We start from the raw sequence: 27,927 nt of genomic DNA on the forward strand, positions 1-27,927 counted from the left end.
TTCTGTTTTGCATTGCTTGTATATGTCTACCCCATTGCTCCTTTCTCTGAATGGATGTTTTAGTCCTTCTGATTATGACTACTGCAGTCATACTTTGAGAAACTCAAATCTCCATTTGATGCTTGAGAGAAATAGTGCAAAACCAGAAACAGGGCACATTTTCCTACAGTGCAAGGTCTCTCAGCAGAGCTGACCTCATACGCTGTGTTGATGCAGCCCAACTCTGCTGGGGAAGGAGGTTCAGCTGTTCTCTGTGTTCCTAACTACTTGCCTTAATAAGACTCATACAAAAGTTTCTAAATAGCATCAAATGTGATTGTGGTTATTTCTCTTGTTACAGTAGGTACAGTGAGTCATGGGGATGGCCAGCTTCACTTAAGACACTGAAAAACCATCAGCAGCAAAACTATGTTTTATGGACACCCACAGCTAACCATCAGTATGCCTGAAGCATGTATCCCAAGCATGGGCTTATATAGCTCTGAGGTTTATATTTCTGTGTTCTGTGCATTTCTAACTGTTTCCTGTTGGTTGCAGGCAGTGGAATGGCAATGTGATGAAGCAACTAAAAGAGCCTGTTACAGTAAAGGCAAATCAAAGGTAAGCATGAGACAGATGTTCTGCTTTAATAAAATGTATATGTTAATGGGAAATGTAATTCAGTGTATAAATCTCTACCTTATGCATTTTTACTGTCTCCTTTTGTGAAGAGAGTTGTAGGAAAGGAGTCTGACACTGATTTATAAGCAAAGGAATAAAAAACAAAATAGGCAGTGTGGGGTGAGAGGTGTGATCACATGATTCTTTTCTGAAATTATCAAGAACTTCAGTTTCCAACAATTTATTGTTCTGACTCTACAACATGTCATAAGCAATGGCCTGCATTCTCACTTCATTTTCAGTGTTGTAATTCCCGAGTAACTGTGTAATTACTTTGTAAAATCCTTAATTTATTTCCCTGTATATTAGATGCAATTTTAGGAACATTTATATTTCATGTCTACTGGCATTATGAAGGAAATAATATGAAATTCACTAACTTTTTAGACATGGGACTTGATATATTTTAGTATTCAGAACCAATTCCTTATCTGACCAACTACAATTTCTTTTATTCAGCACAGGTAAGTGCAAGGCTAAAATGGAACCTGTATGGATGCTGTGTTATTTAGTGGCTGTCCTAAGCTGAATCTAGTTATCAAAATAATTGTAAAAGCAGTTAGAAAAGCATACAATTTATGTCAGTAATTATTATACTATTTAATGATTAAAATTAATTGAATTAAAACATAAAGGGAAAACACATCAAGAGCAGTAGCTACAGAAGAGCACATTTGCTTTCAGGATCCACATTTGGTAGAACATGTCCACATATGTTACTGGTGTGCAAAACTTGAAAAACTCCCAAGCTTCACAAACATACTGCAAATGCTTCTACCATCTAATAGAGCAGGGTTCTCTTCTGCATAGTCATCTAATCATTGACTTTTTAACTTCTTCCATTAAACAGTTAATTTCTAGCTTTTACTAAATGCTGGAAGATAATATTGAAGTGTACCCTTGTCCTATCCATTTCCGTTTGAGATTAAAGAGGAAGAGTGACCTCACTTCAGAAGCAGGGCCATGTTACACTGTGAGGACAGAAAAAGAATTACTTGGGAAAAAAAGCAAGTGCAGTGAGTGTGTGGCCTTGTCATGGCTTCAGCTGAGACAGTTAAATTTCTTCATAATATCTAGTGTGAGGCTGTGTTTTGGATTTCTGCTGAGAAGAAGGCTGATAACACACTGATGTTTATAGATGCTGCCAGGACAGTCAAGGGCTTTTCAGCTTCTCTGCTGTGCCAGTGTCTGCAGGTGCAGGAGAAGCTGGGAGGGAGCACAGCCACAATTACTAGCCCAGGATTCGATCTTAGGTTTAGGATTGAGACCCAAATTGGGCAATGGTCTATTTCATACCATGCACGTCATGCCCAGTATATAGGCAAGGGCTCTCTGGAAGATCTCCCTTCTTGCTCTGGGTCAGCTCTCTTTCCAGGTTGGCTCTCTCAGGGTGGTACCTCTCCCAGGGCCTTCTCCCTCCCTCGGTCAGCTCTCAGTCTGGGACGCTGGGGCTCTTATCTCTGTTCTGTGAGTGCAATTTCGGGACTCTCCCTGTTCCGGGATCATTAGCTGGGAGTGCGCTGAGCCTTGGTCATCAGGTGGTGAGAAGTACTGCTGTATATCACTCGTTTATATATTTGTATATATTGTTTTCGTTATTGTAGTTCTTTTATTAAAGTATTCTTATCTCAACCCACAAGTCTTTTTTCCCTTTACCCCTTTAATTCTGTCCCCATCCCTGGGAAGGGGGAGGGTGAGTGAGTGGTTGTGAGGGGTTGGCTCCTAGCCAAGGGTAAACCCATCACAAGCGTAAAGCTTCGTGCAGGGAAGATGATTGTCTTTATCCAGGAATATCTTTCACTGTATAAATGAGTTTACAGTACTGGGAAAAAAGTGTTAAGAGTTGTGTTGCCTTGTTTGTCTTTCTCCTTTTCCTTTCTTTCCACCCCAGTGTGGGAAACAGGTATTTAAGTTACTGGTCACTAGCTATTAAAGTGCAGGATTTGGTAGCTATAGAGAAGGTATTAATAGCTAGAGAAAATAAATGGGTTAGATCTTACTAGAGGATTTCTAATTTGAGTAGACAAACTCTAGTGACTAAAGTTATGTACAGCGGCTTTAATGGCAAAAGTAGCATCTAGCAAACGTTCTGATCTACAATATTTCAGTTTGTAGAGAGAAAAGAAAGAACTTCTGGGATCTCATAGTTTAAGCAAATGTTTCGTTTTGTCAGTTGTCATTTCTCCCTGGAAGATTTATTCTTCTTCATGTAATATACCCCTCAAGCATTCATGCTTAGTTTTCAGATGACAATACTGTGAAGTAAGAGAGCATGCTTAAGTGACAATGGAATATGACAAGCTGCATTGATCAAGGTACATATACAGTAGAAACTATCATGGTAGAAATGCAATGTGTAACTAAAGGTTTATGCCTCAGTTTTACAGTGATTTTCCAAGTTTTAAAATGTAAGAATAACATTCAGCTTGTCTGAAAGTCACAGTACAGTGACTGTGATCTAACATGATGGATGAAAGTAATGGTAAATTTGAAACTACAGTAGTGTGCTTTTGAATGTTTTGCTTACAATACCATTTGTGGTGTAAAATCCACATTCAATTCAACAACAGAGAAACATGTGTTGCTATTAAATAATTTTGCTAGGAGAAATGCTCAATACTAGTGAAATACATTTCAGAATGGACCTTAGTGTAGTACATACGTGAAGATTTTCACTGATGCTCATAAAACACTTTTGAAGAAGCTGATGATTGGAAGTCATGCTGTCACTGTAAAGTAACATATACACTATTCTAATAATGACCTCTGAGATTGCTTCTTACTATTGTTATTGGATAAAGATTTAGTATTTCATTTGTATCCATCGTCTTATTCCTCATTCATGATCTAGAAGAGAAGTACAATCCTTATATTTCATTACATTTGAAGGTAATCCTGGGAGGAAATAGTTATTTTCTTATTGTTACTGTAGGGCTTGTTTTTCTGATGTGCAGACTGTGGCCTGAAGGCTTCATGTGGGAGTTGCTGGAGAATGCAGAGATATTGACTGAGGCAACCTACCCAGCTGGAACAACAACTCTCTTTTTGAACTTTTCATGCCTCTTTTGCATTCACTGATGTGATCGAGGTTAAAATCAAATGATAAATTTAGGGCCAGAGAAAGGTGGCCTAATGGTGCTTGTCTTCTGTTGCCTTATGTCCAGACTTAAAACAAGGTCACTATACCCTCTATATAAGGAGGACTTATGCATGCTGTTGAGGAGAGTACCTGATCTGTGGCGTACTCCTCTTCCTAGTCAAACCACAAAAGCCTTCCCTTGGAAAAAACTGTGAATTATCAGACGAGGAGGAATTCACTCCAGTGCTACAGTGAATTGTCTCTCTTCACAGGAAATCCCCTGGGAGACACAGTTCCTGTTACTGTGATTGGAAAGACGGCTTGCTTGCTTGTTGTATAAATAGATCCAACCCAAACTGGAGAGTTGCTGGGGGTTGCATTTCTATAACATTTCTCATGGCAACTTCAATTTTCAGGGCAGGCACATGTGTGACTGCAGGGAAGGGACAGGAAAGATTGTAGACAAAATACACAAGGCCATCTCAGACTGTGGAGGAGGAGAGAAGAGGTTTACAAGGATGGCTGTGGTTAAGTTATTCAAATCCTAGTTTCTCTTGAAGCTCTGCTGCCCATGGGGTTCACACAGCAAAACTAAAAATCAGTTTGCTGATGGGAGTGCCCTGAAACCATAAGCTAGCTTTGAACCCTTAAGCAAGTCTAGTAGTTTTGAGATAATAGTCAGTTAAACACAACTCTTTTTTTGTTCTTGAGGAAGAAGCTGCATAGGATTTTTGCCTCTAGCTGTTAGCAATAGTTATTCTGAGGTTTATGCTTTAGGAGTCAACAAGGGAAAAGAGCTGAAGGGGAAAATATATAGGGACATCTGTCACGTTTGACAGCCTAATGCACATTTGACTTTTGAAGGCTGATGTTTGTTACTGAGACTTCAGACATTTATCTACAAAACTGTTGCTTAAAATAAGTAGTGGCCCCAGGAGCAAGCCAGACAAAATGATGTCCTTGTGGCCAGCATGTGTTAGCATTTAGAAGTCTAAAACACCACACATGGTTAAGAGAATAAATTTGGCCACTCAGACTGGCACTTGTGGTAGGGACTGTTATAAAGGAAAAATATAAATACACCGTAAAAATACAATAAACCAAAGAGAGAGATTTAAAAAATTACATAATTTATGTAAATTCTATTATCCCTTGCTTATTTAAGATTCTAATGGCTGTGTGTGTTAGCATCTGAACTTTCTATAAAAGCATTAAAAAAATAAACAGAGATGAGTTGAAAATGTTACCCTACACAAGAAATATTGCTGCAAATAGATAACCGTATGTAGCCGGTTTGTCCTTGAACTGTCAAGTTGGTCTTAAGTAACAACCTACCCTGCTTGTCTGAGGAAGAGTTGTTTTTTGTTTCAGATATGCTGATACAAAAGTAGAAAGCACTTGATAAATTAATTTCTTTATTTCAGAGATATTTTTGTAGGAGAATAGGGAAGTATATAGCATAGACGTCAAGATGAAATGGAGAGTATGACTACGTAAAAGAAGGCCACCAAACCTACCATCACTCTCCAAACTAAAAAAACCTTTGGTTTTGAAGTCCTTTGCATTCACCAGTGTCAATTCTATAACGTGTCTCTTTTTTGTACATCTAAAAAGTGAACCAGCTGAGCTTGACTCCAGAGCTAGAAAAGTGACTCTGAACAACTAAAATGACTAAATAACAGACTTCTTTTTCAATATGTTTTTCAGTGGTGGTTGTTTTATTAATGACTATATTTAAAAAAATTTATTTTGTATTATTGTGGATTTGTCATATGAAGAAAATAGCCAATTGTAAAAGCTGTTCTTTCAGTTTTGATTTTGCTGTACTATGTACCCAATAAAAATTTCATATGAGATATATTTGCCCTGTTGCAGTATGGATTGTTGTGAAGCTGGCACAGGACTTTGCAACATTAAAGAGAAGAATCTCATTAATCCCAGAAATGTCAGAGTTTAAAAAATTAACATTATTTTTGAACAGAAAGAGTGGGTGTTCAGCGTGCAAGTAATTTGGCAATGGCACTATTTCAGGGAGCTTGGGAACATGAAGAGGAGAGGTTGGATGGGTTGTAATGTCATTACCCACTTGTTTTTCCTACACTTGCATTCCATAGATTGCTGTGAAGGGCAGGATGGAAACAGCCCCAATAATAAATGACTGTGTTACATTCTATGACCCTCCATGATCACACTTCCCACAAAAAAAGAGGAATTGCCTCTGTGTGTGTGTGTGTGTGGTTAAACCAACCTGCAATAGGCAAATGGCCCAGAACTGAAATAGTTACTTTTTAAAAGGCTTGTTGCACCTCCCAACAATATTGCATGGTTGCATATTAGCTTCTGTTTGGTTGAAAGAATATTAAGATGACAGTTTGGGTAAGTTCAAGATAAAGATGCTGTATTTTTACCCAATGGGAATCAAATCTTAATTTTAAGGTGTTTGACCCTTACCCTTAAGGTTTCAAAGAGAAGCATTTAAAAGCTACATTTTCATGAGAGACTAATGCAATTATAGTTTTGCAGGGCATTTTTTTTCAAAGAGGTGTTTTGTTTTGTTTTTTTTTTTTTTTTCTGAGACTTGGTGTGAGAGGTTGTTGACTTTATATTGTATGAGGAAAGGTATAGATAAAAAATTCTGAGAGTTTTCTCAGAGATCTTTAAAATATTTTGCCCATCTTGCTTTGCAGTCCATTTTATGCCTCTTCAATTTATTGAGGATTATATGTCTTGTCTTCCAGGATGAGAGTCTATTTTCAAGATAAACAAGCAACACATTTAATATAGCTGTAGGCCAGATAATAAGACTTCTAGACCAATACCATTACATGGATTTACTTAAATGATTCCACTTAGTATCTGTTAGAATTGCATAACTGTATTTTCACAAGGTTTTTTTATGCTTTACATGAGGCAATCTTGTGAATGAATGCTAGAGAGCATTCAAGTTGAAGGTTCTAGGTTACTTTATTTTCTCTGAACATGTTGTTGATTTTCTTAGTTTTATTAGATAGAGACGTTGATTTTTGCAGGAGAGTGTGTGAATCTTTCCTACATACAGTTCTGGGAGTTTTTTAGGATTACATAAAAAGGCTTTCTGTCTGAATAAACAGTAGAAATTGCTCTTGATTTCTAGCTTCTGAATTAAAAGAAATTAACATCATAAAGCCTTCACACATCCTAATGGGGTAAAAAACATGAAAATTATTCCTTGGGGTGAGTATCTATGTATTGAGGTAGTGAAATTTCTTGAGAAACTTCAAATTAACTAAAACACAAATGCTTCTAATAAAAAAAAATTGCGCAAATTATGAAACTACTAGTGATGAATCTGCACCTGAACATCTCAAGAATTTTATTTTTACTGGTTTCAACATACTCATGTTTACCGACAACCTGTTCGTTCTCCTCTTCTCCTTCCAACTTCCTCCTTTGGACTGATCTGTCTTCAAAAACAGCATCTGATCTCTTGAGATAGCAGTGTATTATTTAAGTCAATGTCTATCACTTCAGAGTTTAGCTGAACCTTTGAAATATACACTTAGAAGAAATCTTCAGTATTGAAGAGGTTTATTGTTATCCTATTAAGAACTTCTCACCAAGGTTCATGGGATGCATGTTAGTTAGGAAATCTATGTATACCGTGACCGCTAGCACATCAGGTATGCTTAAGCCTTGTTTCCCCTAAATTTTTATGTGTGGACACATAACCATGGAAAGCAAATCATAGTTAGTCTCCCCTGTCCTTTGAAGTATTGCTGAACATAGTCTTTCTTTTCTGCATGGCAGGAGGAATGCCAGAACTACATTCGAGTGCTTCTTGTTGGAGGCAACCATCTCTTTACCTGTGGAACCAATGCATTCACTCCTATCTGCACCAATCGAACGGTACGAGTTAAACGTTTTGCCCCACAAGCTCGAGTCCCTCTTCTGAGCCAGAAGAACAAAAGGCAGAACACACTGTGGCTGAATCCAGGCCATTTGTGTATTGATTGGTGAGCTAACGTGTGAAAGGCCAATGTGGCTATAGGCAGGCCAAAGAGGGGAGTTAACTGATGAACTCTTTTTTCAGTCTTTTCCTCAGCTGGAGGAGAGAGCACAGCTATGAGCAGCTCAGTTCCTCCCACGTGCCAATTTTCATGAACCTTAGGTATTTCTAAGACTTCTGCCACTCTGTTGAGTTTGCTTGGCATCAACTGGTTTGGTTATAATATGTAGCTGGGTAGCTGCATACTGTGTATGTGTATTTCTGGAGAACATGAGTGTACCCATATTAGTGATTTTTGACTGGTGAGGATGAGAAATCTTGGCTGGGAAAATCTGTCATTCTATTTCTGAAAAAAGGCTATTTGCAATTTATGTGTATCAAAGAGAGTCCATTGAGGATCAATAATAGTCATAACAAAAATCAAAATGTCACTTTTTAGACTAAGCTGGCTATGCATTTCAGGAGGGGAGAGGCTTTTAAATACAAAGAATAGCTGTATCACCACAAAACTCCTTGGCACATTTATTATATTTAAACCTATTGTACCTTTATTTTCAAATAATGAATCAACATCATTCTGTGGTTTATGGCTGAAAATATTAGGGCTACTAAATCCAAGTAGTTCTGCTGAACTGGAAAGCTCTTTTTTTTAAATCTAATTTTTCATATGAGATTCTTTCCTAGAACACACCAACAAAACAAATAATAGATTTTTTTTTTTCATTGTCTGACAGTTTGCTACAGTGAATACCTTGGTTGATTCTGGTGATCCGATCTGTTTTTCATAATAACCGTCTGTGTAGAGATAATTATTTTTTAAGTCACTTCTAATATAAAACATTTTAGGCATGATGGGTAGTGATGAACTTGCATGTTTTACATACCACAGTGTCAAAAGCGAGATCAAATAACATTACAGTAAAACTTTCTATATAAGACAGTTTCAGACTGATATAAAGGCCAGCTCCAGTTGTAAAATACCAAAGCAGATACCTGGTGTTTATGATAGGATTTTGCTCAGATTGATGGAGCTTGGCTGAAAGTATGATTTTCAGGTTATTTTAATCCCTTTTTCTTGCTCTTTTACAGTTAAGTAATTTGACAGAGATACATGATCAAATCAGTGGCATGGCTCGTTGTCCTTACAGTCCTCAGCACAACTCTACTGCTCTTCTCACTTCCAGTGGGGAATTATATGCTGCTACAGCTATGGATTTTCCAGGAAGGGATCCTGCCATTTATCGCAGTCTGGGGGCCCTTCCTCCTCTCCGCACTGCCCAGTACAATTCCAAGTGGTTGAATGGTGAGTTCTGATGGACCATGTGACTTATCTTTTTTAACCCATGTTCTCCATATTCATGGTCTTGAAATTCAATTATGAGAATTTGAAAAATTTTAGAGTATTCTTTATCTTGTTTTAAGATATGTATTTTACATAATACATTTTTTTTATTTTCCTCATATAAGTATTATGGCACATCTGAAAACTTCAACTGTATATTTAAGTCATGTTTGCAGGCATAAGGATGGGCTGTACTCTATCTCTCACATGCACTTACATGGTAAAGCTGAATCAGCCAAAAGCAGTACCTTGCCTTGAGCATTCTTTTGTTGAGTCCTTCAAAAACCTGAAGCAGAAAATAAACAGTTAAGAATGGACTGAATTCTCCTGTCTTTCCCTGCAGGTCTCAGCCTGGACAAGCAGAAAAAGTTGTGCTTTCAAACTGCTTAGGTGGCAGACTGATGTTTTTGACACTTATTATAGCCAAAGGATAGGGACTAGTCTGCAAAACGTATCAGAAAATTGTGTTGTAGCAATGACTCCTGTGTCATGGATGTTAATCACCTGATGAGAATTTCCAGCTGGGATAAGCTGTAAATACGTAGGTATTCCTAAGAAGTAATGGGGCCAGTTGCCATTTTATATATAACAAAAAAAGAAGTGGATTATTCTAAAATTAAAATTTTTATTTAATGTAAAATGTGAAATTATATATATGCTCATCCCAGTAGAAAAACCCCATATTTTCATAGTACCTAGTACATAGTTATTCTTATGTTTGAAACTAAGGACAAATATATATCCTTCTAGCTTCAGAACATTAGGTCAGCTGCAAGTGACAGACTTTATTTTGAATATTTCAGTTCTCATATAATCTGAATGCTGAATTTTGCATATTGAGTTGGTGTATTTTCCTTGTAAAGAAGCCATCAGAGGTAATGTAGTTTAAGCCCAGCTGCTAGTAAGCACCACACAGCTGCTTGCTCACTCCCCACCCTGCCCTGGTGGGATGGGGGGAAGAGCTGGAAGAGTAAAAGTGAGAAAACTTGTGGGTTGAGATAAAGACAGTTTAATAGGACAGCAAAGGAAGAAATAATAATAATAAAATAATATACAGAACAAGTGATGCACAGTGCAGTTGCTCACTGCTTGCTGATCAATGCCCTGCCAGTCGTGAGCAGCAATTGCCACTTCCTGGCCAACTCCTCCCAGTTTGTATGAAGTCATATGGTATGGAATATCCCTTTGGCCAGTTTGGGTCAGCTGTTCTGGCTATACTCCCTCCCAGCTTTTTCTGCACCTCCTCATTGCCAGAGCATGGGAAGCTGAAAAGTCCTTGAGTTAGTATAAGCACTACTTAGGAACAGCTGAAAACATCAGTGTGTTATCAACGTTATTTTCATATTAAATCCAAAACACAACACTATGCCAGATACTAGGAGGAAAATTAACTCTATCCCAGCCAAAACTGAAACCAGGACAGGTAGCTTGGAGAAATTTGTGACCTTCTCTGAAGGTCAGCTGATTTTAGAATATTAATTAACAAAACCAAACTGCATGGAACATAACAGAATTACAGCAGTGCAAAAGAAATGTGAGAGGAAAAACGAACGCATTGGATAGATAACCCTGTTCAGACACCTTTTGTCCACACAGCTATGGTTTTGGAAGTAATTGCTGTGCTACACCTGGGTGCTTGTGTCAAAGGGAAAAGAAATTCACACTGGATGTTCATTTTAACTGGATATGTTAATATTTTAAAGGGAACACTAAAATTCCACCCCCCCCCCCCCCGCACAAAACACCCCCCCCCCCCCCCCGACTCCTCTAATTATTCAGATTCACTGAATTTACATTTTGTCTCTTTAAAGCTTCAGCTGCATCTATACATTCTCTGTTAGAGCTCATTCTTCTGCCTCAAAACTGTTTACAATTAAGTTGCCAGGAAAGTGTGGCTTTTACCTTTGCAAAGGAAGAACAAGATGAGTTTTGTAACTGGAGCCAATTCAAACAAATCCAATAAAAGGCTGGAAGCAGCAGTTACCTTTGTGAAAGGGAGGGGGAATGCCTTCTGGAGTAACTAAGAGCTGGGGGTTCATCTGCTTGAGTTGGGGATTCATCTGCTTTCATGTCAATTTGCCTGCTCATATGTGACTCAGTGCCAAGAAACTGCATTAGTTTTTCAGTGCTTGTATGGAAGTGAAGATTTTGCTGCTTTCAGTGAGAAACACAGATAATCCTGCAAGAAAAGTAAGGCATCAACCAGAATGGATGCTTCCTAGTCAATATCTGTTCAGTAGCAGCATCTGACAGTTACCATAATTCAGCCTTGGTTTAGGTGTGCATGTGCATACACGTGTCTGTGAATGGTTCCAGTTTAAAGTAAGTTTTTCTTTTACATCCATGTTTCCCTCAGACATGCATTGTTTTTTCTCACTTAGATTTTCTACCCTACAAATCACATTGGACCAATTCAAACCATCTCTGGGGGTGATGGCAGTACTTTAAAACTCAGCTGATTATCCTGCTCTGTGTGTTACTGTTATGCAATAAAGACACTTTTGATTTTAATGTCTAGCATACTTCTCAGTGCATTCAGGGGTTTCTTCAATGCCATCAGTCAGGCCAAAGGGACATGCCGCATGCTTAGGCAGTCAGGGTTCACTCTAACTTGTGGTAAGGGATATTGACATGGGAAGCTCTGAATCTTCATACCAGAAGAAACTTTCCTCCTAATCTTGTCAGAAGGTCAGTAATCACAGGAGCCACGACACACAGTGTGGGAGGGGTAAACGGAGCTGATGTGTGACATGGCTGGGGTGAGATCCCATATACCATGATGTGATTTCAGCTTCTGGAATCACAGATATCACAAATAAAATATATTTAAGTTGATGGCCTGTCTGGGCTTCCCCATTCATTCTGATTCAGCCAGAGTCATGTATTTATTATCAGGTCCTGCCTTCAGCTGAGGGCTTGATAGGTCTGGAAGCAATCCACATCAGCTGAATAGGTAAGTTAGTGGTTATTTTCAGCATATGTTACTGAGCATCCTTCTGATGCTTAACCTTAGTAGAGTATGGATAAGTCAATGAAATTTCGTTTCTGTATTACCATTTTCTTGATGCACCCAACACTCATCTGGGGTGGTGAAGTGTTGGGATAGCTTGGTTAAAAATATGAATTATTCAGGGTATGTGTAAAAATAAGTTACCAGCATATACTCTGAGAGTATAACTGAATGGAAAAAAGAAAGTTCAGTGACCCCACGGTATGTGAAGCACAAAGATCTGGAGCAAGCACTGATCCAGAAAGGTAGATGGACAACACAGCAGCACTGCCAACACAGAAAGCCTATTGATTATTAGAGCTGGTTACTATGGAGCCATGTTAGAGGATATCTGAATATGCTGTTTGTTCAAGCAGTAGACAACCTGCTGACAATATTTGAGATTTGACTCCTCTGAATTTTGTCTGTTTTGACATTTTTTAATGGCAGAAAGAACAATTGGCCAAATGTTACAGATATCTGCCTATTTCTTTGAAGTTTTTCCTATTTTAGAAAGTTTTAGAGTGTAAACAGTCATGTCTTTGATGATGGAGGAAAGAAGCATCTGGAGGCAGTTATTGAACTTACTCTTTTAACATTATGAGTAGTAATCTATTCAGCTCTTGATTATCTCTGAATACAATTGCCAGTTATAATTTTTTTTACCTCAGAAATTCCCTCCTCTTCTACAAAAAGAAAGGAATGCTCTGCTTGTGGAGCCTGTTTCTGTCTTCCTGGGGCTCCTGTAGATAACATTAAATACAGCTGGCCTAAGTGCAGTGAGCAGGTTTTTGACCACAGTCATCGCCAGGCAGAGATTCTGCTTGTCTCCATGAGGAGGTGCTGTTGAAGGACCAGACTGCCTTAGTGCTGTGACCTGAGCATTCACCACAGTTCAACAGTTCTACAGGTTGGGTCACTCACTAAGAATTTATCAGCTGGCAGTGATGAAACAGACCCTGTGTTATCGTCACCTTTCTTGCCAACCCTGTTAGCACTCTAACTTTGTCACTATTCTCGGTTGCGAGGAACATGATCACCCGGATGAGTTAACAACGGCTGCAAACCAACGCTCTCCCTATCCAACAACCCAGCTGGCTGAAGGATAGCAAACCTGAAAATGTGAAACCGAGAATCCACCTCTCCCTCTCATGATGTCATGTTTTTTTTTTCCCATGTAGAAGTTACTCGTGTGAATATATATATGCACAAAGAAATGAAGAAGGTAGAAAGGCTGCTTACCAGTAACTTACTCTTTAAGGTGTGTTCTTCTGCTACCTACTCTCCTTTCTCTTTCTCTCTGAGTCTCTGTTCAAGTGCTTCTGTGCTTGAAAGAAACTATTTGAGGTAATACAGTGCACATTGAGGATGATGTCTAAAGCAGACAGCTCTTCCATTGATTTCTTCTCCTGACCAAAGCAATCAGCAAGGCCTTGAACTTCAGCCAACTGCTCAGGTCAGTAAAGGGCAGCATGTTGCTAGAATGTTTTAAAATTACCTTTGTGGTGTTTCATAAAAAGAATAGTCTGCCTTAGCAGTCTGCTTTGGACATTATTGAATTATAGAAAATAAATTAAATATTTCATTAAGAAAAAAAGTACAGCTTGATTTACAGCTAGCATACTCTTTATTTGAGTCTCTTTAAGCTCTCAGTGTAACACAGAGTTTAAATCATATCCAGAGTTGACCGTTATAGTGTGCTTCTAATTAGACTTCACTCTGGAGTTGATCTGCAAAGTGCAGCAGGGGCAGAATTCATCATCGTTTGCTCTAGAGGACAGAGGTAAGTGGAATAGTTATATCTGTAGTCAACAAGCTGTAGTGAGTCCAAACTGGCAAGGAAAAGCCTGCACTGCTTAGACTTAGAAACTTTCTCTGTAGTCCAACATTTACAGTTAGTAAAGGTATTTCTCCTTTCAGTTCACTTCCTCAAATCAGTAACTGTTTGATCTGATGCCTCAGTGTGAAAGTTTACCTTAGTCTATAATGTCTATATGCTTCACTTAGCCAATAAAAGTGCAAAACAGGTTCAAGAAAAAAATGGAAATCCCTTTCTGTTTCATAACTTGGAGAAACACTGAGACATTTGGTTTCATAATCTGCCAGATGCATTTGCTTACAGTTGATTGTATCTCCAACTGTCCTGAAATACACTGTAGTTGTTTTCTTTGTCCTAGACATGCAATGATAGATGCTATTGTGACACATTAAGTAAGTAAAAACCTGGTTCTAAATGTCAAGCAACTTCATCAATGAGCAGGCAATAGGTGATTACTTTTTAATCTTATATCAGATGTAGCCCCAAAACAGGAAAAAAAAAAAATCTCCTACAGGTTAGAAATCTTTCCAGCTGAGAAGAGAATAAGAATGTTTGGATTGTTCTCCTTTGCTGGTAGACATAATATTATCACTTTTTCCTCTTGCTCCCCTGAGCGTTTAGTTATTAGATACTCTTAAAATCGTTCTTTTGAGATCATTTTCTTAAAAATGTTTTACTTAATAAAAAGCTTATTAATCTAGAGCAAGTACTTTCATTCTTCACAAGTAGCAATAAAAGTTGAATTCTTACAAAGGTGGTTTGGTTAGTGGGGTTTAATACATCTCTGAATCCATTCCTATTATTGTTTGTTAGTGGACTTTTATGATAACTCTTGCTGCGAGTATGATATGTGGAGGAAAGTACAACCTAAAAACACAAATTAATCCTTTCACTTTTGCTTTTAAAGATTAGTGGAAATGGCTATAATAATTCAGGGTTGTACTTTTATTTTTCTGGTTTTTAATGAAAAACCTGGTTACATAAATTATTACGTAATAAGAAAATCCTGCACACAAAACCAGTGTGTTCTTGAGATGTGCAGTTTGGTCTTTAGCTTTCAGATAATAGACCTGACTGAAAATATGCAAAGCGTATGTGTCATGGCTTAACCCCAGCCAGCAACTAAGCACCACACAGCCGATGGGATGGGAGAGAGAATTGGAAGGGTGAAAGTGAGAAAATTAATGGGTGGAGATAAAGACGGTTTACTAGGTAAAGCAAAAGCTGTGCACACCAGCAAAGCAAAACAAGGAATTCATTCACGACTTCCCGCTGGCAGGCAGATGCTCAGCCATCTCCAGGAAAGCAGGGCTCCATCATGCGTAACAGTTGCTTAGAAAGACAAATGCATTCACTCTGAACATCCTCCCTTCCTCCTTCTTCTCCCAACTTTGTATCCTGCACATGACAGTATATGGTGTGGGATATTCCTTTCGTCACTTGGGGTCAGCTGTCCCAGCTGTGTCCCCTCCCAATTTCTTGTGCACCCCCAGCCTCCTTGCTCGTGGGGTGGTGTGAGAAGCAGAAAAGGCCTTGACTCTGTGTGAGCACTGCTCAGCAATAATGAGGACATCTCTGTGTTGGCAACACAATTTCCAGCACAAATCCAAAAACACAGCCCCGTACTAGCTACTATGGAGAAACTATCCCAGCCAAAACGAGCGCAATATGCTAACAATTGTTGCTTGTTTTTCAAGGGGATAAAGAATTACTTTCCTTTGGTTGTGCCACCCATAAGGTTGGTTCTGCCCTTTTGTGTGTATCATCCTTTTTGCCAGTATCCTAACATGTGAGGGAAATGCCTGCTGATTTTGAAACCCATCCTTAGACTTCTTCACTGGAGCTGCTACCAGAGGAAAAATTTGAGCGGTTGTACTGTTTTTTCTTTCAAAGCTGTGCATCTTCTCCCAGATGACAACAACAGAGTAGGAGGCCAGTAAGTTGATACAAATGGAAGTGCCTCCCCTGACCATCTTTCTCCAGTGCCAGTCCAAGTTATTACAAAACACCATCATAGCATTTCCTCACCCATCCAAAATAGTAGAGACAGGCAGTGCTACCCATGAAGGTGGGATTTTTTTTTCTTCTTATCTACTCTAGGTAAAACAGCAAGGTCCACCTTCAATTTTTGAAAAGACTAGGAGGCTACTGAGGACAGAGCCTGTTCTTTTATGTCTCATCCAACCTGCTCATGTCAGGTGCCAATTGGAGAGGCTAAACAAGTAAGGAAGAAAGGCACCCCTGCAAGCAGATAATCTGTGCCAAGCTGCAGAGAGGTGTGACAGGAGCATCAGCTTCATTCACAGAATCACAGAATTTATTAGAGTCACATCTGTAAAATGTAATGTCTAATGAGTGCATCCACTTTTATGATTATACTGAATTGTATTATAAAATCTACCAGCAATGTGAGAGAAGATTTAAAAAAATGTCTGGTATACACAGTTTTAGTGTGTTTTGCAGTTCTTGCTCTTTCATACCCATAAAATGTTAAATTTAGCAAAAGGAAAAGAATATAAAAGAAATCACGGAAAACTGAGTCATTGCAGAAGAAATAGTAGTCAAAATAGAATGGTAGCTAGGTATGCTGTAACAGACTATCATTTTAAGCATGTATCCCAGATAATTATGAAACACAGAGGAAAAGTAGCTATTAATAAACAGTGCAGCGCACCCTTGCTTTCACACTAGGAGAATGCCATTCTGTGGGGTGCGGCATCCGTGTGTGCCGTGTGCCAGAACTGCAGCCAGTCTCTACGGGAGCAGTCAGCCCTGTCAGGCAGCATCAGCATGTGGCTGGTCTGGCAAGTGAGTATGGGCTTGGTCTCTTTAGTCTCCAAGTTCCCTGGATGAGTGGAAAGGGAGAGTGTTCCAAAGGCAAGCATTGTCTCTTCCTAGTAAGTGCCTCCTCATTAAGAATGGAGACTGTGCTCCCCAGAAAATGTAGGGTTGTCTCCAACCTTTAGAAAAACAATGATTGTTTCAGATTGAAGCACTAACTTGACTTTGTATGGTTCGGTCATATTTTTTGCAATAACTTAGACGAGTCTGTGGGGAAACGTCCTTACAGGTCATGCTGCTTTATGAAGGAAGCTGTAGAGATTCCCAGGCTTTATGCCGAGTAAGCAAACTTCTGAAATAGCACACTACAATGTGTTTGCCCCGAGGCAGTGCTAACTAGCCACCTAGCGCTTTCAGAGCATGCTCTTGTGTATGTGTGCAGCACTGCTTCATGTTGTACACTATAGATCTCTGTCGTGTCACATTGACATACTAATTTTCTTGCTTTCCTGATTCCATTAGTTACATTTAATCTGGGAAAATCCAGTCAGCCTGATGCATCCATAAATTGAATATATAAAAAGCTATAAAGGTCATATACAATACTTGTGACATTATTACAGGTTGACATTCTCATGTTAATCCATACATATACCAGAATCCTTGCGCTTGTGGTGGTGATCTAATCATTTACAAATGAGATGTGTTTACCCTTCCAGAACTGTTTGCAAGTTCAGTAGGAAACAAGAGAATCACTTCATTTGCTGCATTAAAAATTTTTATGGGAAGGCCTACATGTCAACAAATAAGAGTTTGCAGCCCAATATTTGGAAACATAATGAGCTAACTTTTCCTAGACAGGAGTCTCCTTTTTACTTTTAAGCTTTGAAGTGATTCAGTTCACTTTTCCCAAAGATAAAATGAAATAAATCTGACATGATAATCCCTCCATATCCACAGAATTCCCTGAGGTACTTCTGAGATTATTACATTTCATGCAAATGAAAAGAGTTTTCACAAGTTTCAACAGCAGGTCACATTTTCTTCAGTTCATTATCGATAAAGTATATGCATAGATGTTTGCAGATGTATATATTGCTTCTCAGTTTTGAATCCATGAAATATGAGTACTAGTTTTTATTTATACAAGTATTATGATTATTAATGCAGCTTTAAAATATTTTCTCTTGAAAGATTGACATGGATTTTGCAAGAACCCTAAAATCATTCAGAATGCATTTAATAAGATTTTTATTCTTAACAGTTCATGAAGATTTTATTTGCAATTCATTATTCTCCACACTTTGAGTGCTTCCAGTACTATTCCAGTATTTCCAGTACTCCAGCGAGAAGAAGCATCATTAGGCTTCATTGCAAGGCAGGGCCCATGTGTTTGATGGTTGTGCAGAATGTTTTTTTGAGTGGATCAAATTGATGTTGAGCATTTGCGCAATAAGCTGAATCTTTTTACATTACTCAAGGTATTTTTGAGATAATTCCAAAGAGCAAGCAGGGTTATAGGCAACAAAAAGTCAAATGCATAGTTGGAAAAATTTACTTTTTCATGCTATTTCATGTGGATTTTTTTTCTTAATGTCTACCTTTAGTGGATATTGCTTTCAGTAAGACCTAACCTTAGTACAGTGGTCAAGTAGCCCAAGTTACAGTCAGACTAGTGAATGCCTTTTCTTTCCTCCAGACAGTAGTTCCTTCCATGAATATAAGAACAATCTGAAAAGATATTCCATAGAGTGAGGGAAGAAAGTACATTACAGTTTAAGAGAAAGAGTGGCTAGGTGTGGCATGGATATAAATTGAAGTTGAATAATGCAGGACAGTGGGTTCTTTTTTTAGTTAGCCTGGTATTCCTAAAAATATTTTATTTCTAGTATGATTTAATTAAATAAATGCGAGTTTGTTCCATAGAGCTGAAAATATTGATGTGCATTGAAAATGAATGAATATAATTGGCCTTTATAATAAGAAAAAAAATCTTTACATACAAGTATATCTGGATATATTTTTAATATTAGATGGCTGCAAAATCTGTCTAACCTGTCTAGAATGTGATAAAGTTTTGTGATTTTTAGCCATATATTTTTGTCATCTTAGCATTAATACTTGTAATTAAATCTTATATGTCATTCTACCCTGTTACCTGTTTAGCAAATGTGCACATTTTTAGATAAAAAAAAAGATTGACAAGGTTAAAAAGTAAGATTTGTTTTATCTTTCTCCGATTTCAGTTTTCAGTGCATAAATGTGTAACAGTATTACGTGTTATTTAAATAATGAGAGCTCATAAGCAACTAAGAATTATTTCTACAAATCTGTAAACACCAATAATGAAGTTAAAGGTTTTTGAAGCCTTTGAAGCAAGATCTCTATTGTAATGGAAGTTTTGCATACATGTGGAATGAAGATACAAGGTTCTAATAGGGAAAATGTTACTAATAGTTTAGGTTTGTTTGGTTGGTTTTTTTAAAGACACAAATGCACTGGTACTACATAACTTATGAGAGCTCGGGATACCAACAGGTTCTCCTCAAAAGTGTTTTCTTACTGTCTTCCAGAAAAACACCTGCGCAGATCTGAGTGTGGGTAAAACGTGGTGTGTCACAGAGTAATCTCAAGGAAGTGCTTAATATGATAGTGAGTGAAAGGGAGGAGTGAGAGAGCTATGGTATCTGCTCAGCTTCAGATATCCTAGGCAGCTGGTGACCATTGCTGGCAAAAAACCTGCCCTGGAGACTCTCAGCAGATAGAGAGGGAAGCCACACGAGAGACTGCGTAAGCTGGGAGCTGAGCCATTTTTGAGGAAGAGTTGTCTGACAGGGTTTGGACTGCTGCGTGGAAATGCCAGCTTGCTTCCTTTTCTAGTTCCCCTCAAGAGTTTTGATAGGTTTGAGATGTTCCTACAAAATGCTTAGATTCAATTACAGCAGGTTTTTTCCATACAATAGTGCTGTCAAGAAGTGTTCACCTTCTGAATTTCTTTGGAGTGTTTCCTCACAATAGATGTTTTTAAAACAATTTTGTTTGTTTCTTTGTTTTCCACTTTAGAATAAAATTTGGGAATGAAAACAATAATTTTGCTCGTTTCTCAGGTGTACCAGTGTTCTATAATGTTTCCTTACATGGGGGGGCTCTTCTCCACAAATCTATGTATCAAATTTGTCTTTCCTTTAAGAACTCGTCAGGTTATCAATCGCTCTTAAGGTCATGGACTTCCTCAGTTTTAGTAATCCTTATGGGAAATGGGCCACATGCTCATTGTCTTTGGTATCCAGTGTTTTCTTTTTTATTTTTTTCTTTTAAGAAGCCATCTGTTGTTTTGTAGATTTTTTTAAAATATATATTCTATGATTCCTCCTGCATCACCATCAGTTTCTTTGATCAGTTTGTAGTTTAAAACAAACAAACAACCAAACCAAACCAAAACAAAAAACCCCACCAAACCAAAACAACTGAAATAATATCAAAAGCTTTACACTAGATAGGGCTGAAATGTGGTTATTTCATCGTCAAATGCACTTGTGTGGAGTTTTCTTTATTTTCATCACAGCCTCTGAGCACGTTCCTGGTCACACTCGCTTACCATCCATCATTGTGCTAATCTGGAGTAATGGCCTGATGGCGAAGCAGAGTTCACGCAACAGATAAAGTAATTGCTTTATAAAGAATAAACTGTGCCCGTATGTGGAGAAGAAAACCTCAGTGATGCTTTTGGTGGTAGAATACAGTGAGCTGGACCAGGGCTGCCCAGCACTCTCATGTGCCATAGACACCCAGAGCAGAGAGTCTCTCTAGCCATGTTCAAGCAGCTCATAATCCTGGCGGGATGTGAGCCGGCCTGCTCAGATGTCATGGGGCCAGTTCCCTGCAAGGATAGTAAAAGGTGGTTTTTTCTAAATCTAATACTTGAAGATAAATCCAACTTCCATGTTAATGAGTGCACATGTCACAAGAAGATGATAAATAATATTTTCTTCTGTTATTTCCAGAGCCAAATTTTGTGTCATCTTATGACATTGGGAACTTCACCTACTTCTTCTTCCGGGAAAATGCGATAGAACATGACTGTGGGAAAACTGTGTTCTCTCGTGCTGCTCGGGTGTGCAAAAATGATATTGGTGGCAAGTTTGTGCTGGAGGATACCTGGACTACTTTCATGAAAGCTCGGCTGAACTGCTCTCGCCCGGGAGAAATTCCGTTTTATTATAATGAGCTACAGAGCACTTTCTTCCTGCCAGAATTGGACTTGATCTATGGGATTTTTACCACTAATGTGTAAGTAAATTCTATGGTATATATTTTTTTTTGCTATTTGTGATAGTAAAAACTGAAGCTTCTTTCTTCTTTGTATACTAAGCAAACATGATAAATTCAAACTACTTTTTTGCCCAATCCACTTCCCTTTTGTGAACAAGTGTCAGTTCCAAATGCTTCCCATATAAATTGTTGAAGGTGTGTGAAAGAAGGAAGAGTTCTTAATAATTCCTTAAAGCAGAGAGCCAGTTGTGCTTAAGACTATTCAGTCATCCTTTTCATGCTTTCTTATAAAGACATTATTTTTTATTTTGCACACTACTATAAGACATAAATACATCATGTATTTATGAAATAAAAATTTTATAATTGTAATGTGACATCATGAATTTGAGATGATGTAATTTGACCATGTCAGGAAGAGCTCACCTTACTCAAAAGAGTAGAAGTGCTCTTACATATTTTAAATTAGTCCTAACATATATCATGTGAGTTTGAGGGTCAAACCAATAACTTAATCTAATTTTGCTTGAACCTGTTACATCAATAAGGTAAAATTAAAAAATGTACAGTTTGGTCTTAAAAATTAGAATTGTTAAATATTAAAACATTGGATGGTCGTAAAAGCTCCCTAGACTCCGAACTTAGTATCAAGAGTTACTTAACTCTTAGGAAAAAAAGAGTCATTAATCTCAGAAATGTCCTTTGTTACTTTAAGCATGGTAACTGGAGTTCATATGTTGCTTTGTGAGAGCAGCCCACTTGTTATGGCTGTGCAGCGCAGTGTTCAGAGCACTGCAGCAGAGTTTCAGATTTTGGTTTCTGGTTCTCTTACCTGCTTGCAGTGTTTTGCTCTGTAAGTCAGTTTTGCCTAGAGTTTTAAAAGGTACTTGAGCACCTAAATTGTAGATCAGTGCCCCTTGCTACTGCTGAAAACACCTGGATGCCTACCTTCTATAAGTGTCCATTAGCCAGTTGGAAACAGACACAAATTAATGCCAACAGATTATGATCCCTAAGTTTTTTAGACAGTGAGCATGAATTAGAGTTTAGCCTAGTTTCTCTTGCTTTTGGTACAGTGCTTTACTGACACATCTAGGCATCTTCCAGACTCAGGCTAGCTCCTGAGCGTAACTAGTGAGCGGCTGGTTGCACTGGGCTGTGATGATTCCTGATTTGTGTCATTGGATGATGAGTTTAACCCTGTTCCTACAGTGGAGTAATGTAGTGAATCTAAAGGCTGCTTTTTGAAAGAGAACAGTAGAGACTTTGGGACTACGGGGAATAAGAAAATCTGATGCTGCTTCAACAGTATTTTTAATTTCATTGGTCTGTTTTACTAACTAGTTCAAATCTTAGAAGACAGGTATTTCTCAGGTGGTGTGCTCATGCACTGTTCAACATGATCTTTCATGAGATCAAAATGGCCTTGAGGCACTTCTGCCATGGAAAGCCCAGCCAGAGGAATTCTACTCCAGAAAATCCACGGGGCTTTAGCTGTGGAAGGGGAACAATACTCTTCTCTCAGAAGGGCTGTCTTGGCAATCTGGGGAAGGATGGAGTTTCCTGTGCTACACCTTCTGTGGTTTCTGAGCCTACATAAGGATATCAGGGCTCCCATCAGCACACTTTGGCTCTTCTGAAAATGCCATATGAAAGTAGGCAGTATTTGAAACCATGCTGCTACTTCCCTGTTCCCCAATAGCTCAACAGAAATGGACTATTCAAAGAGGAATTAATTACAACTGTTTGGAGGTGGGGTTTTTTGATAGCTCCATTTAAATTATATTTGTTCATGCCATTAAATATTGTAACTAAATTTTTGGACATTGTTGAATTGTTGTAGAGTTAGGATACTTTCCCCAGGTTGAATACCCGTTCACAGATATCTGCATAACCCATATGATCCACCTTTCAGCCCTGCAACCTGACGGTGGAGAAGGGCCAGGGTTTCCCATGATGGGGAACAGCATATTCCTTTCTGTTGGTGTAACAGCATCAGATATCACTGAACCACGTCCAGCATTTTTCAGTCTGCAGGACTGCAGTTATTTTATTGTAACCTAGTGCTTTTTTTAACATACTGTGAATCATTTTGCAGGGAAAAAACTGAAGCACCTCTGTCAATAAAGACTGAGTAATAGCAAAACCTGCACCCTTTATGTGTGGTTGATAGTTAAGTCCACTATAGCCACTGCATCATAATGAAGCTGATTTTGTTTCTTTCAGACCATCCAAAAATCTATAAGCATGAGTTTAATGTCCTTTAAGGACTTCAAGAAATTCAAGAAGACATTGGTATGGTTAATAAAATTAGTGAGCTGCATTTAGTGATAATTTATATAGGCAAGGAATTATCAAATCAAATGATAATTGATTCTGCAGAAAATATTATCGTGAAACTTGAAGTTTTGGGGTTTCTTTGAAATAAGAGTGACAAGCATAAGAAAGCAAATTGTTCTTTTGTCCTGCTATTAAATCCATATATCCTCACTATTTTTTTTTTTTTCTTCCGTTGGTGGATTTGATCCCCTGGGGTTATTTTTCTTTCCATTATTTTGGAGTTTCTATAGTAGGCTTTCTTAAGTTTAAAGGGGGGAGGGAGGGGCAGGGGGAGAGAAAAAAATATAAAAAAAAGAAATAAAAAAAGAATGCTGTTTGGATCAGTTGTCAACAGTTTTACCTGCAGTGGAAATTTGAGCAACTGCCACTTTCAGTATCGATCCTTTTATGTCAAATTGTGGAAAAGAACAATTCAGTTTTCCATGTTATGAGTTCTCATAATCACTCGATTATGTTGTTTACACTGTGCAGAATTACTTTATTGTCATGTATATCACATTTTCAAGACAAGAACAGGAAATTGCATATATTGCCTGGTTGCTATTCATTCCTGTTTATTCCTCTAATGGGGTATCTTGTAAAGTATGCAGTCTGAGTTGTTTTCTCTTGATGGTTTTCTGGAACTTGCGTTCATATTGCTGTATAACAACTCTTGGAAAACAGGATTTTTGTGGAGGTGACTTACCCAGGGGTTCCATAGGGTCCAGAGACATAACATACTTTGAAAATCCTTGCTTCTATTCTACTGCCAGTTGTTGTATAGAAAAAAAAAAAAATAATGACCCCTGAGAAATATCTCATCCTGAACTTTGTAACTAGAAGAAAGGTGTCCATGATGCATATGATTATGTGTGCAAGTATGGCCTTGCATTAGAGCAGCCGCAGAAGGTTGGAAGTTCTGAGTTCCTCCCACACAACTACGTTGCAAACCTGACAAAAATTTTGAATCTAATGTCTGTGCCTTAATCAGCACATCATATATCATTATCTTGAGATCTCATCTCCTGGCTTTCATCATATCTGCTTTGTTAATTACTTGAAGGATTGGAGAGTTATTGCCTTTTTAATTTATTTTTCAGCAAATAGACTTCTTAATGTTACTTAGGTTAATGTTTATATTTCTTTTGCAGGAACAGCATAGCAGCCTCAGCAGTTTGTGTTTTCAACCTGAGTGCCGTAACTCAGGCCTTTAATGGACCCTTCAAATACCAGGAAAACTCTCGCTCTGCTTGGCTTCCATATCCCAATCCTAACCCTAATTTTCAGGTACAGATATGTGGGAGAAGGACAATAGTTTACATGAGGTTTTTTCAAAGTGGTGTGTGGTTCATTAGTTAATAAGTCCAGTTTTGGAGTCTGTTACAGCCGAAGACCTTAAAAAAAATTACCAAAAAAAAAAAAACCCAAAAGGCTCAGGAGGTCCCCCCTATACTTAATTTTATCCTTCCACAAAATAATTTGGGTTGAAAAGCAGATGTGCTTTGAACGGTAGGAGGACAAAGCCTTAAATTCAATCTTCTGTCCAAATGAAGCACTAAAGTTATCTGTCGAGGTAACAGTAATTCCTGGCTGAGGTATGATCAAACTGTTACTCTCATTTACATTGTATTTGTACTATAGAACTTGCAAAAGGAACATAGTTTGGCTGAAAAGAGAAAGAGCAGTGGGGAGGGGGGAAAGGAGCAGTGGACAGGATTTTGTATATTTTCCTGTGCAAGGTGATCCACACTCCCTGAAGAGTCCGATTAAAAGAATTTGTGATGTGGTGTGTCCCTCGTCTGAACTTATCAGCCTCAGATGGTGTAATAATCTTCAGTTGGCTGACAGCATAAAGCTAATTAGTCCAAGGTGGATCACTCAGTGGAACTTTCTACTGATGCTGAATTTCTGTTCTTCTGCAATGCTATCTTTTACTCTGTTGAAATTTCTGATAGATTTCTGGCTCTGTAACCGCAGCACTGGTGTATAACAGAAGCTAGTCTAATGCCTAGAGCTAGTTGTAACCAATTTTTGTGACTTGGTGGTGCTTTAGAGAACATATGCATGTAGACAGGATATATTAATTGTCTGAGTCACTGGTTTCCTTCCCAGAAAGCACCTTTGTTTTGTAGAGTGCTTATGATAAAATATCAGAAGTTCTGTATAGTCTCAGAAGTAGATTTATCCTCAGATTATTCACCTACTCAGCAATAGCAGACAGAAGTATCTGATTTGGAGTAAGACTACTGTTACATCAGACATTGTATTTCCAAGACTGGAATATGTTAATTAAATATTTTCCAGATTAGAATACTGTTGGAGTCCCAGTTCTGAGGAACACTAGAGATTCTCTAGAGATTGTTGCTTTTCTCTTTACAGAGTGCCATTTCCATCATAAAACCAAGAACCATATGTATTTCAGTGTACTATGAGTGTTCCAGCTAGATTCTTTCCTGATTGATACATTCAGAGAAATTCTTTGGTGTGGCTTATTTTTTTCACTGGCCTGACATGTAGGGCACTCACAGAGCAAGTAGTTGTTTCCTCCTGGTTGCTCAACTGTCTTTCCTCATCCTATGATCTCTCATTATGAAATTATTTATCTGAATTTTTCTTAACATTTGTGGATTTGAAATTATCACTTAATTTCAGAATGAAAACATGGCAATAATGAAAAATAACTGGTAGGGTGTTGGACACTGTATTATTTTATTCATGCTGTAATTCATATCATAATTTATTACATAGTAGAATGGAATGGAAAAGTATGACCTAGGTATGCCTCTCACATAGCCAACACATTAAATAAATGTTATAAAGTACTGCTTTACTGCTCTGCAATTATACATGAGTAAACATATGGATGTTTACACATTTGCGTGCACTAAGCAGCTTTCTCTTTTGTGTTGGCATTTAGTTGAAGACTTAAACACAAAGATGCTAAATTAACTGCCACTTATTTTGCCTTCTTTATTTGTGCTTGAAATTTGTGCATACAATTAGTGAATGCTTTCCTGTAAGAGAAGAGTACAGTTTTCGTATATTAAATATGGTCAGTTCCAAAGCAAAAATGTCTTTTCCGTGGATAAAACTTCATAGTTAGAGCTTCACACTGTTTATACTTGGCTAGTGAACGCAGGGTCTGAAGAAGCTGATAGAACTGTGCATGGTGCTGTGACCTGGGACTTCTGTCACACCCTGGCTGTGGTAGGATATGGAATTTCCTTTGAAAATTTGTTGTGTCTTTAGCACTGTGTCTGTGTAGATTATAAGGAAAACCATTCAGAAAATTCTGTGGGCTGTTGGATGGCAGTTTTTCTCCTTGCCCTATGAACACAGGATATAGCAAAATATTACTATAGCCCACTAGTGGTGGTCAGTCTGGGGCCCTTCCATCTTGTTTAGAGTTAAGGAGCCTCCATATTGCTGCCTCAGAGAAGTGGAGCTTCCTTAATCACCGTATGGACAGTCTGGTCAGCACCAAAATGAGAGCTGAAAGTGGAATTCCACAGTGTCACTACAGATATGCTCTTGGTTTTTATTTACTTGTGCTGTAAATCTGAGAGTAAATCTGTTGCTATTGTTGACTCCTATAGTAACATTACTTTTCTGCATTTACAGTGTGGCACTGTGGACCAGGGTTTGTATGTAAATCTGACTGAGAGAAATCTTCAAGATGCTCAAAAATTCTTCTTAATGCATGAGGTCATTCAACCAGTTATTCCAATTCCTTACTTCATGGAAGACAACAGCCGATTTTCCCATGTGGTTGTGGATGTCGTGCAGGGCAAGGACATGCTTTTCCATATCATCTATCTTGCAACAGGTATGAGCTCTGCACTGCTGTGATAACTGCAAAATTTTGAGGTCTATGAGTTTTAATGTTATGTGAATCAGTTATGGAATACATATAGTGCACCTTGCACAACAGCTTTTCCCCTTTGACAGCATTAACTCTACCTTGTACCTTTTCTGGGTAGATGAATTCAGCAGTTTGCAATGTTTTTGTTTATATTATATTGTGAACTCAAATTTTGGTGTCTGTTTCCTATTCTCCTTTGAAGGTATGAAGCCTACACATGCTTGAGGGAGTGAACGATTGGAAATTGTACAAACAGGACTTCACAAGTTTCTCTGTCTCTTTTATTCTTTTTATGTAGTTCAGAGTGCAATCTCGCCCAAGATAAGATGGTGTAGGGTCCTCTGAGATATCTGTAACTCTGCAAATAGCAAATACAATTACCGCTATTGCTATTTCTGACTTTCCTGCTCACAAATATGTTATTACCTTTCCTTTTCATCTCATTTTTAAGTCATTCATTATGCAATTTTACACTCTGCCATATTATTTGTCCATTTATATGTGTTTAGCAATGAAAATCCTCCACCTAAAATTGCCTTGGTTAGAAATATTGCTTTCTTGAATCAAAATTTCAAACCTCTTAAAGATAGAGAGGGTGTCAGAGAACTGTTTTTGCAGAACAGCGATGTCCCCAGCTGAGACTGAAATATTAGGTTAGAGTAATGTGTTTAGAGCCTCATGCCATAAAACTTAAGGTAGTTCTTAAATGCTTAGTCCCATGCACATTAGTAGGGGATAGCTAATCAAAGCAATGGTTTGTTAATGTGCATAGTTTCTCTCACAGTGAGTAGGCACCAAATACCATAAATTTAGGGAAAG

General features: G+C 38.1%; 1 protein-coding gene across 1 annotated transcript; it reads left to right on the forward strand.

The window, feature by feature from the left end:
* Positions 1 to 537: 537 nt before the first annotated feature.
* On the forward strand, positions 538 to 27,072 carry LOC104465606 (semaphorin-5A-like; the record flags this gene model as incomplete). Its single annotated transcript, XM_010078726.1, has 6 exons — positions 538 to 600; positions 7,526 to 7,624; positions 8,814 to 9,027; positions 20,660 to 20,945; positions 24,398 to 24,533; positions 26,868 to 27,072. Coding segments are annotated over 6 exons (1,003 nt in total), but the record flags the coding sequence as incomplete, so codon positions are not given.
* Between the last annotated feature and the right edge of the window lie 855 nt (positions 27,073 to 27,927).

This window comes from Pterocles gutturalis, unplaced genomic scaffold (genome assembly GCF_000699245.1).
Source record: "Pterocles gutturalis isolate BGI_N339 unplaced genomic scaffold, ASM69924v1 scaffold13993, whole genome shotgun sequence".
Taxonomy (NCBI): Eukaryota; Metazoa; Chordata; class Aves; order Pterocliformes; family Pteroclidae; genus Pterocles; species Pterocles gutturalis.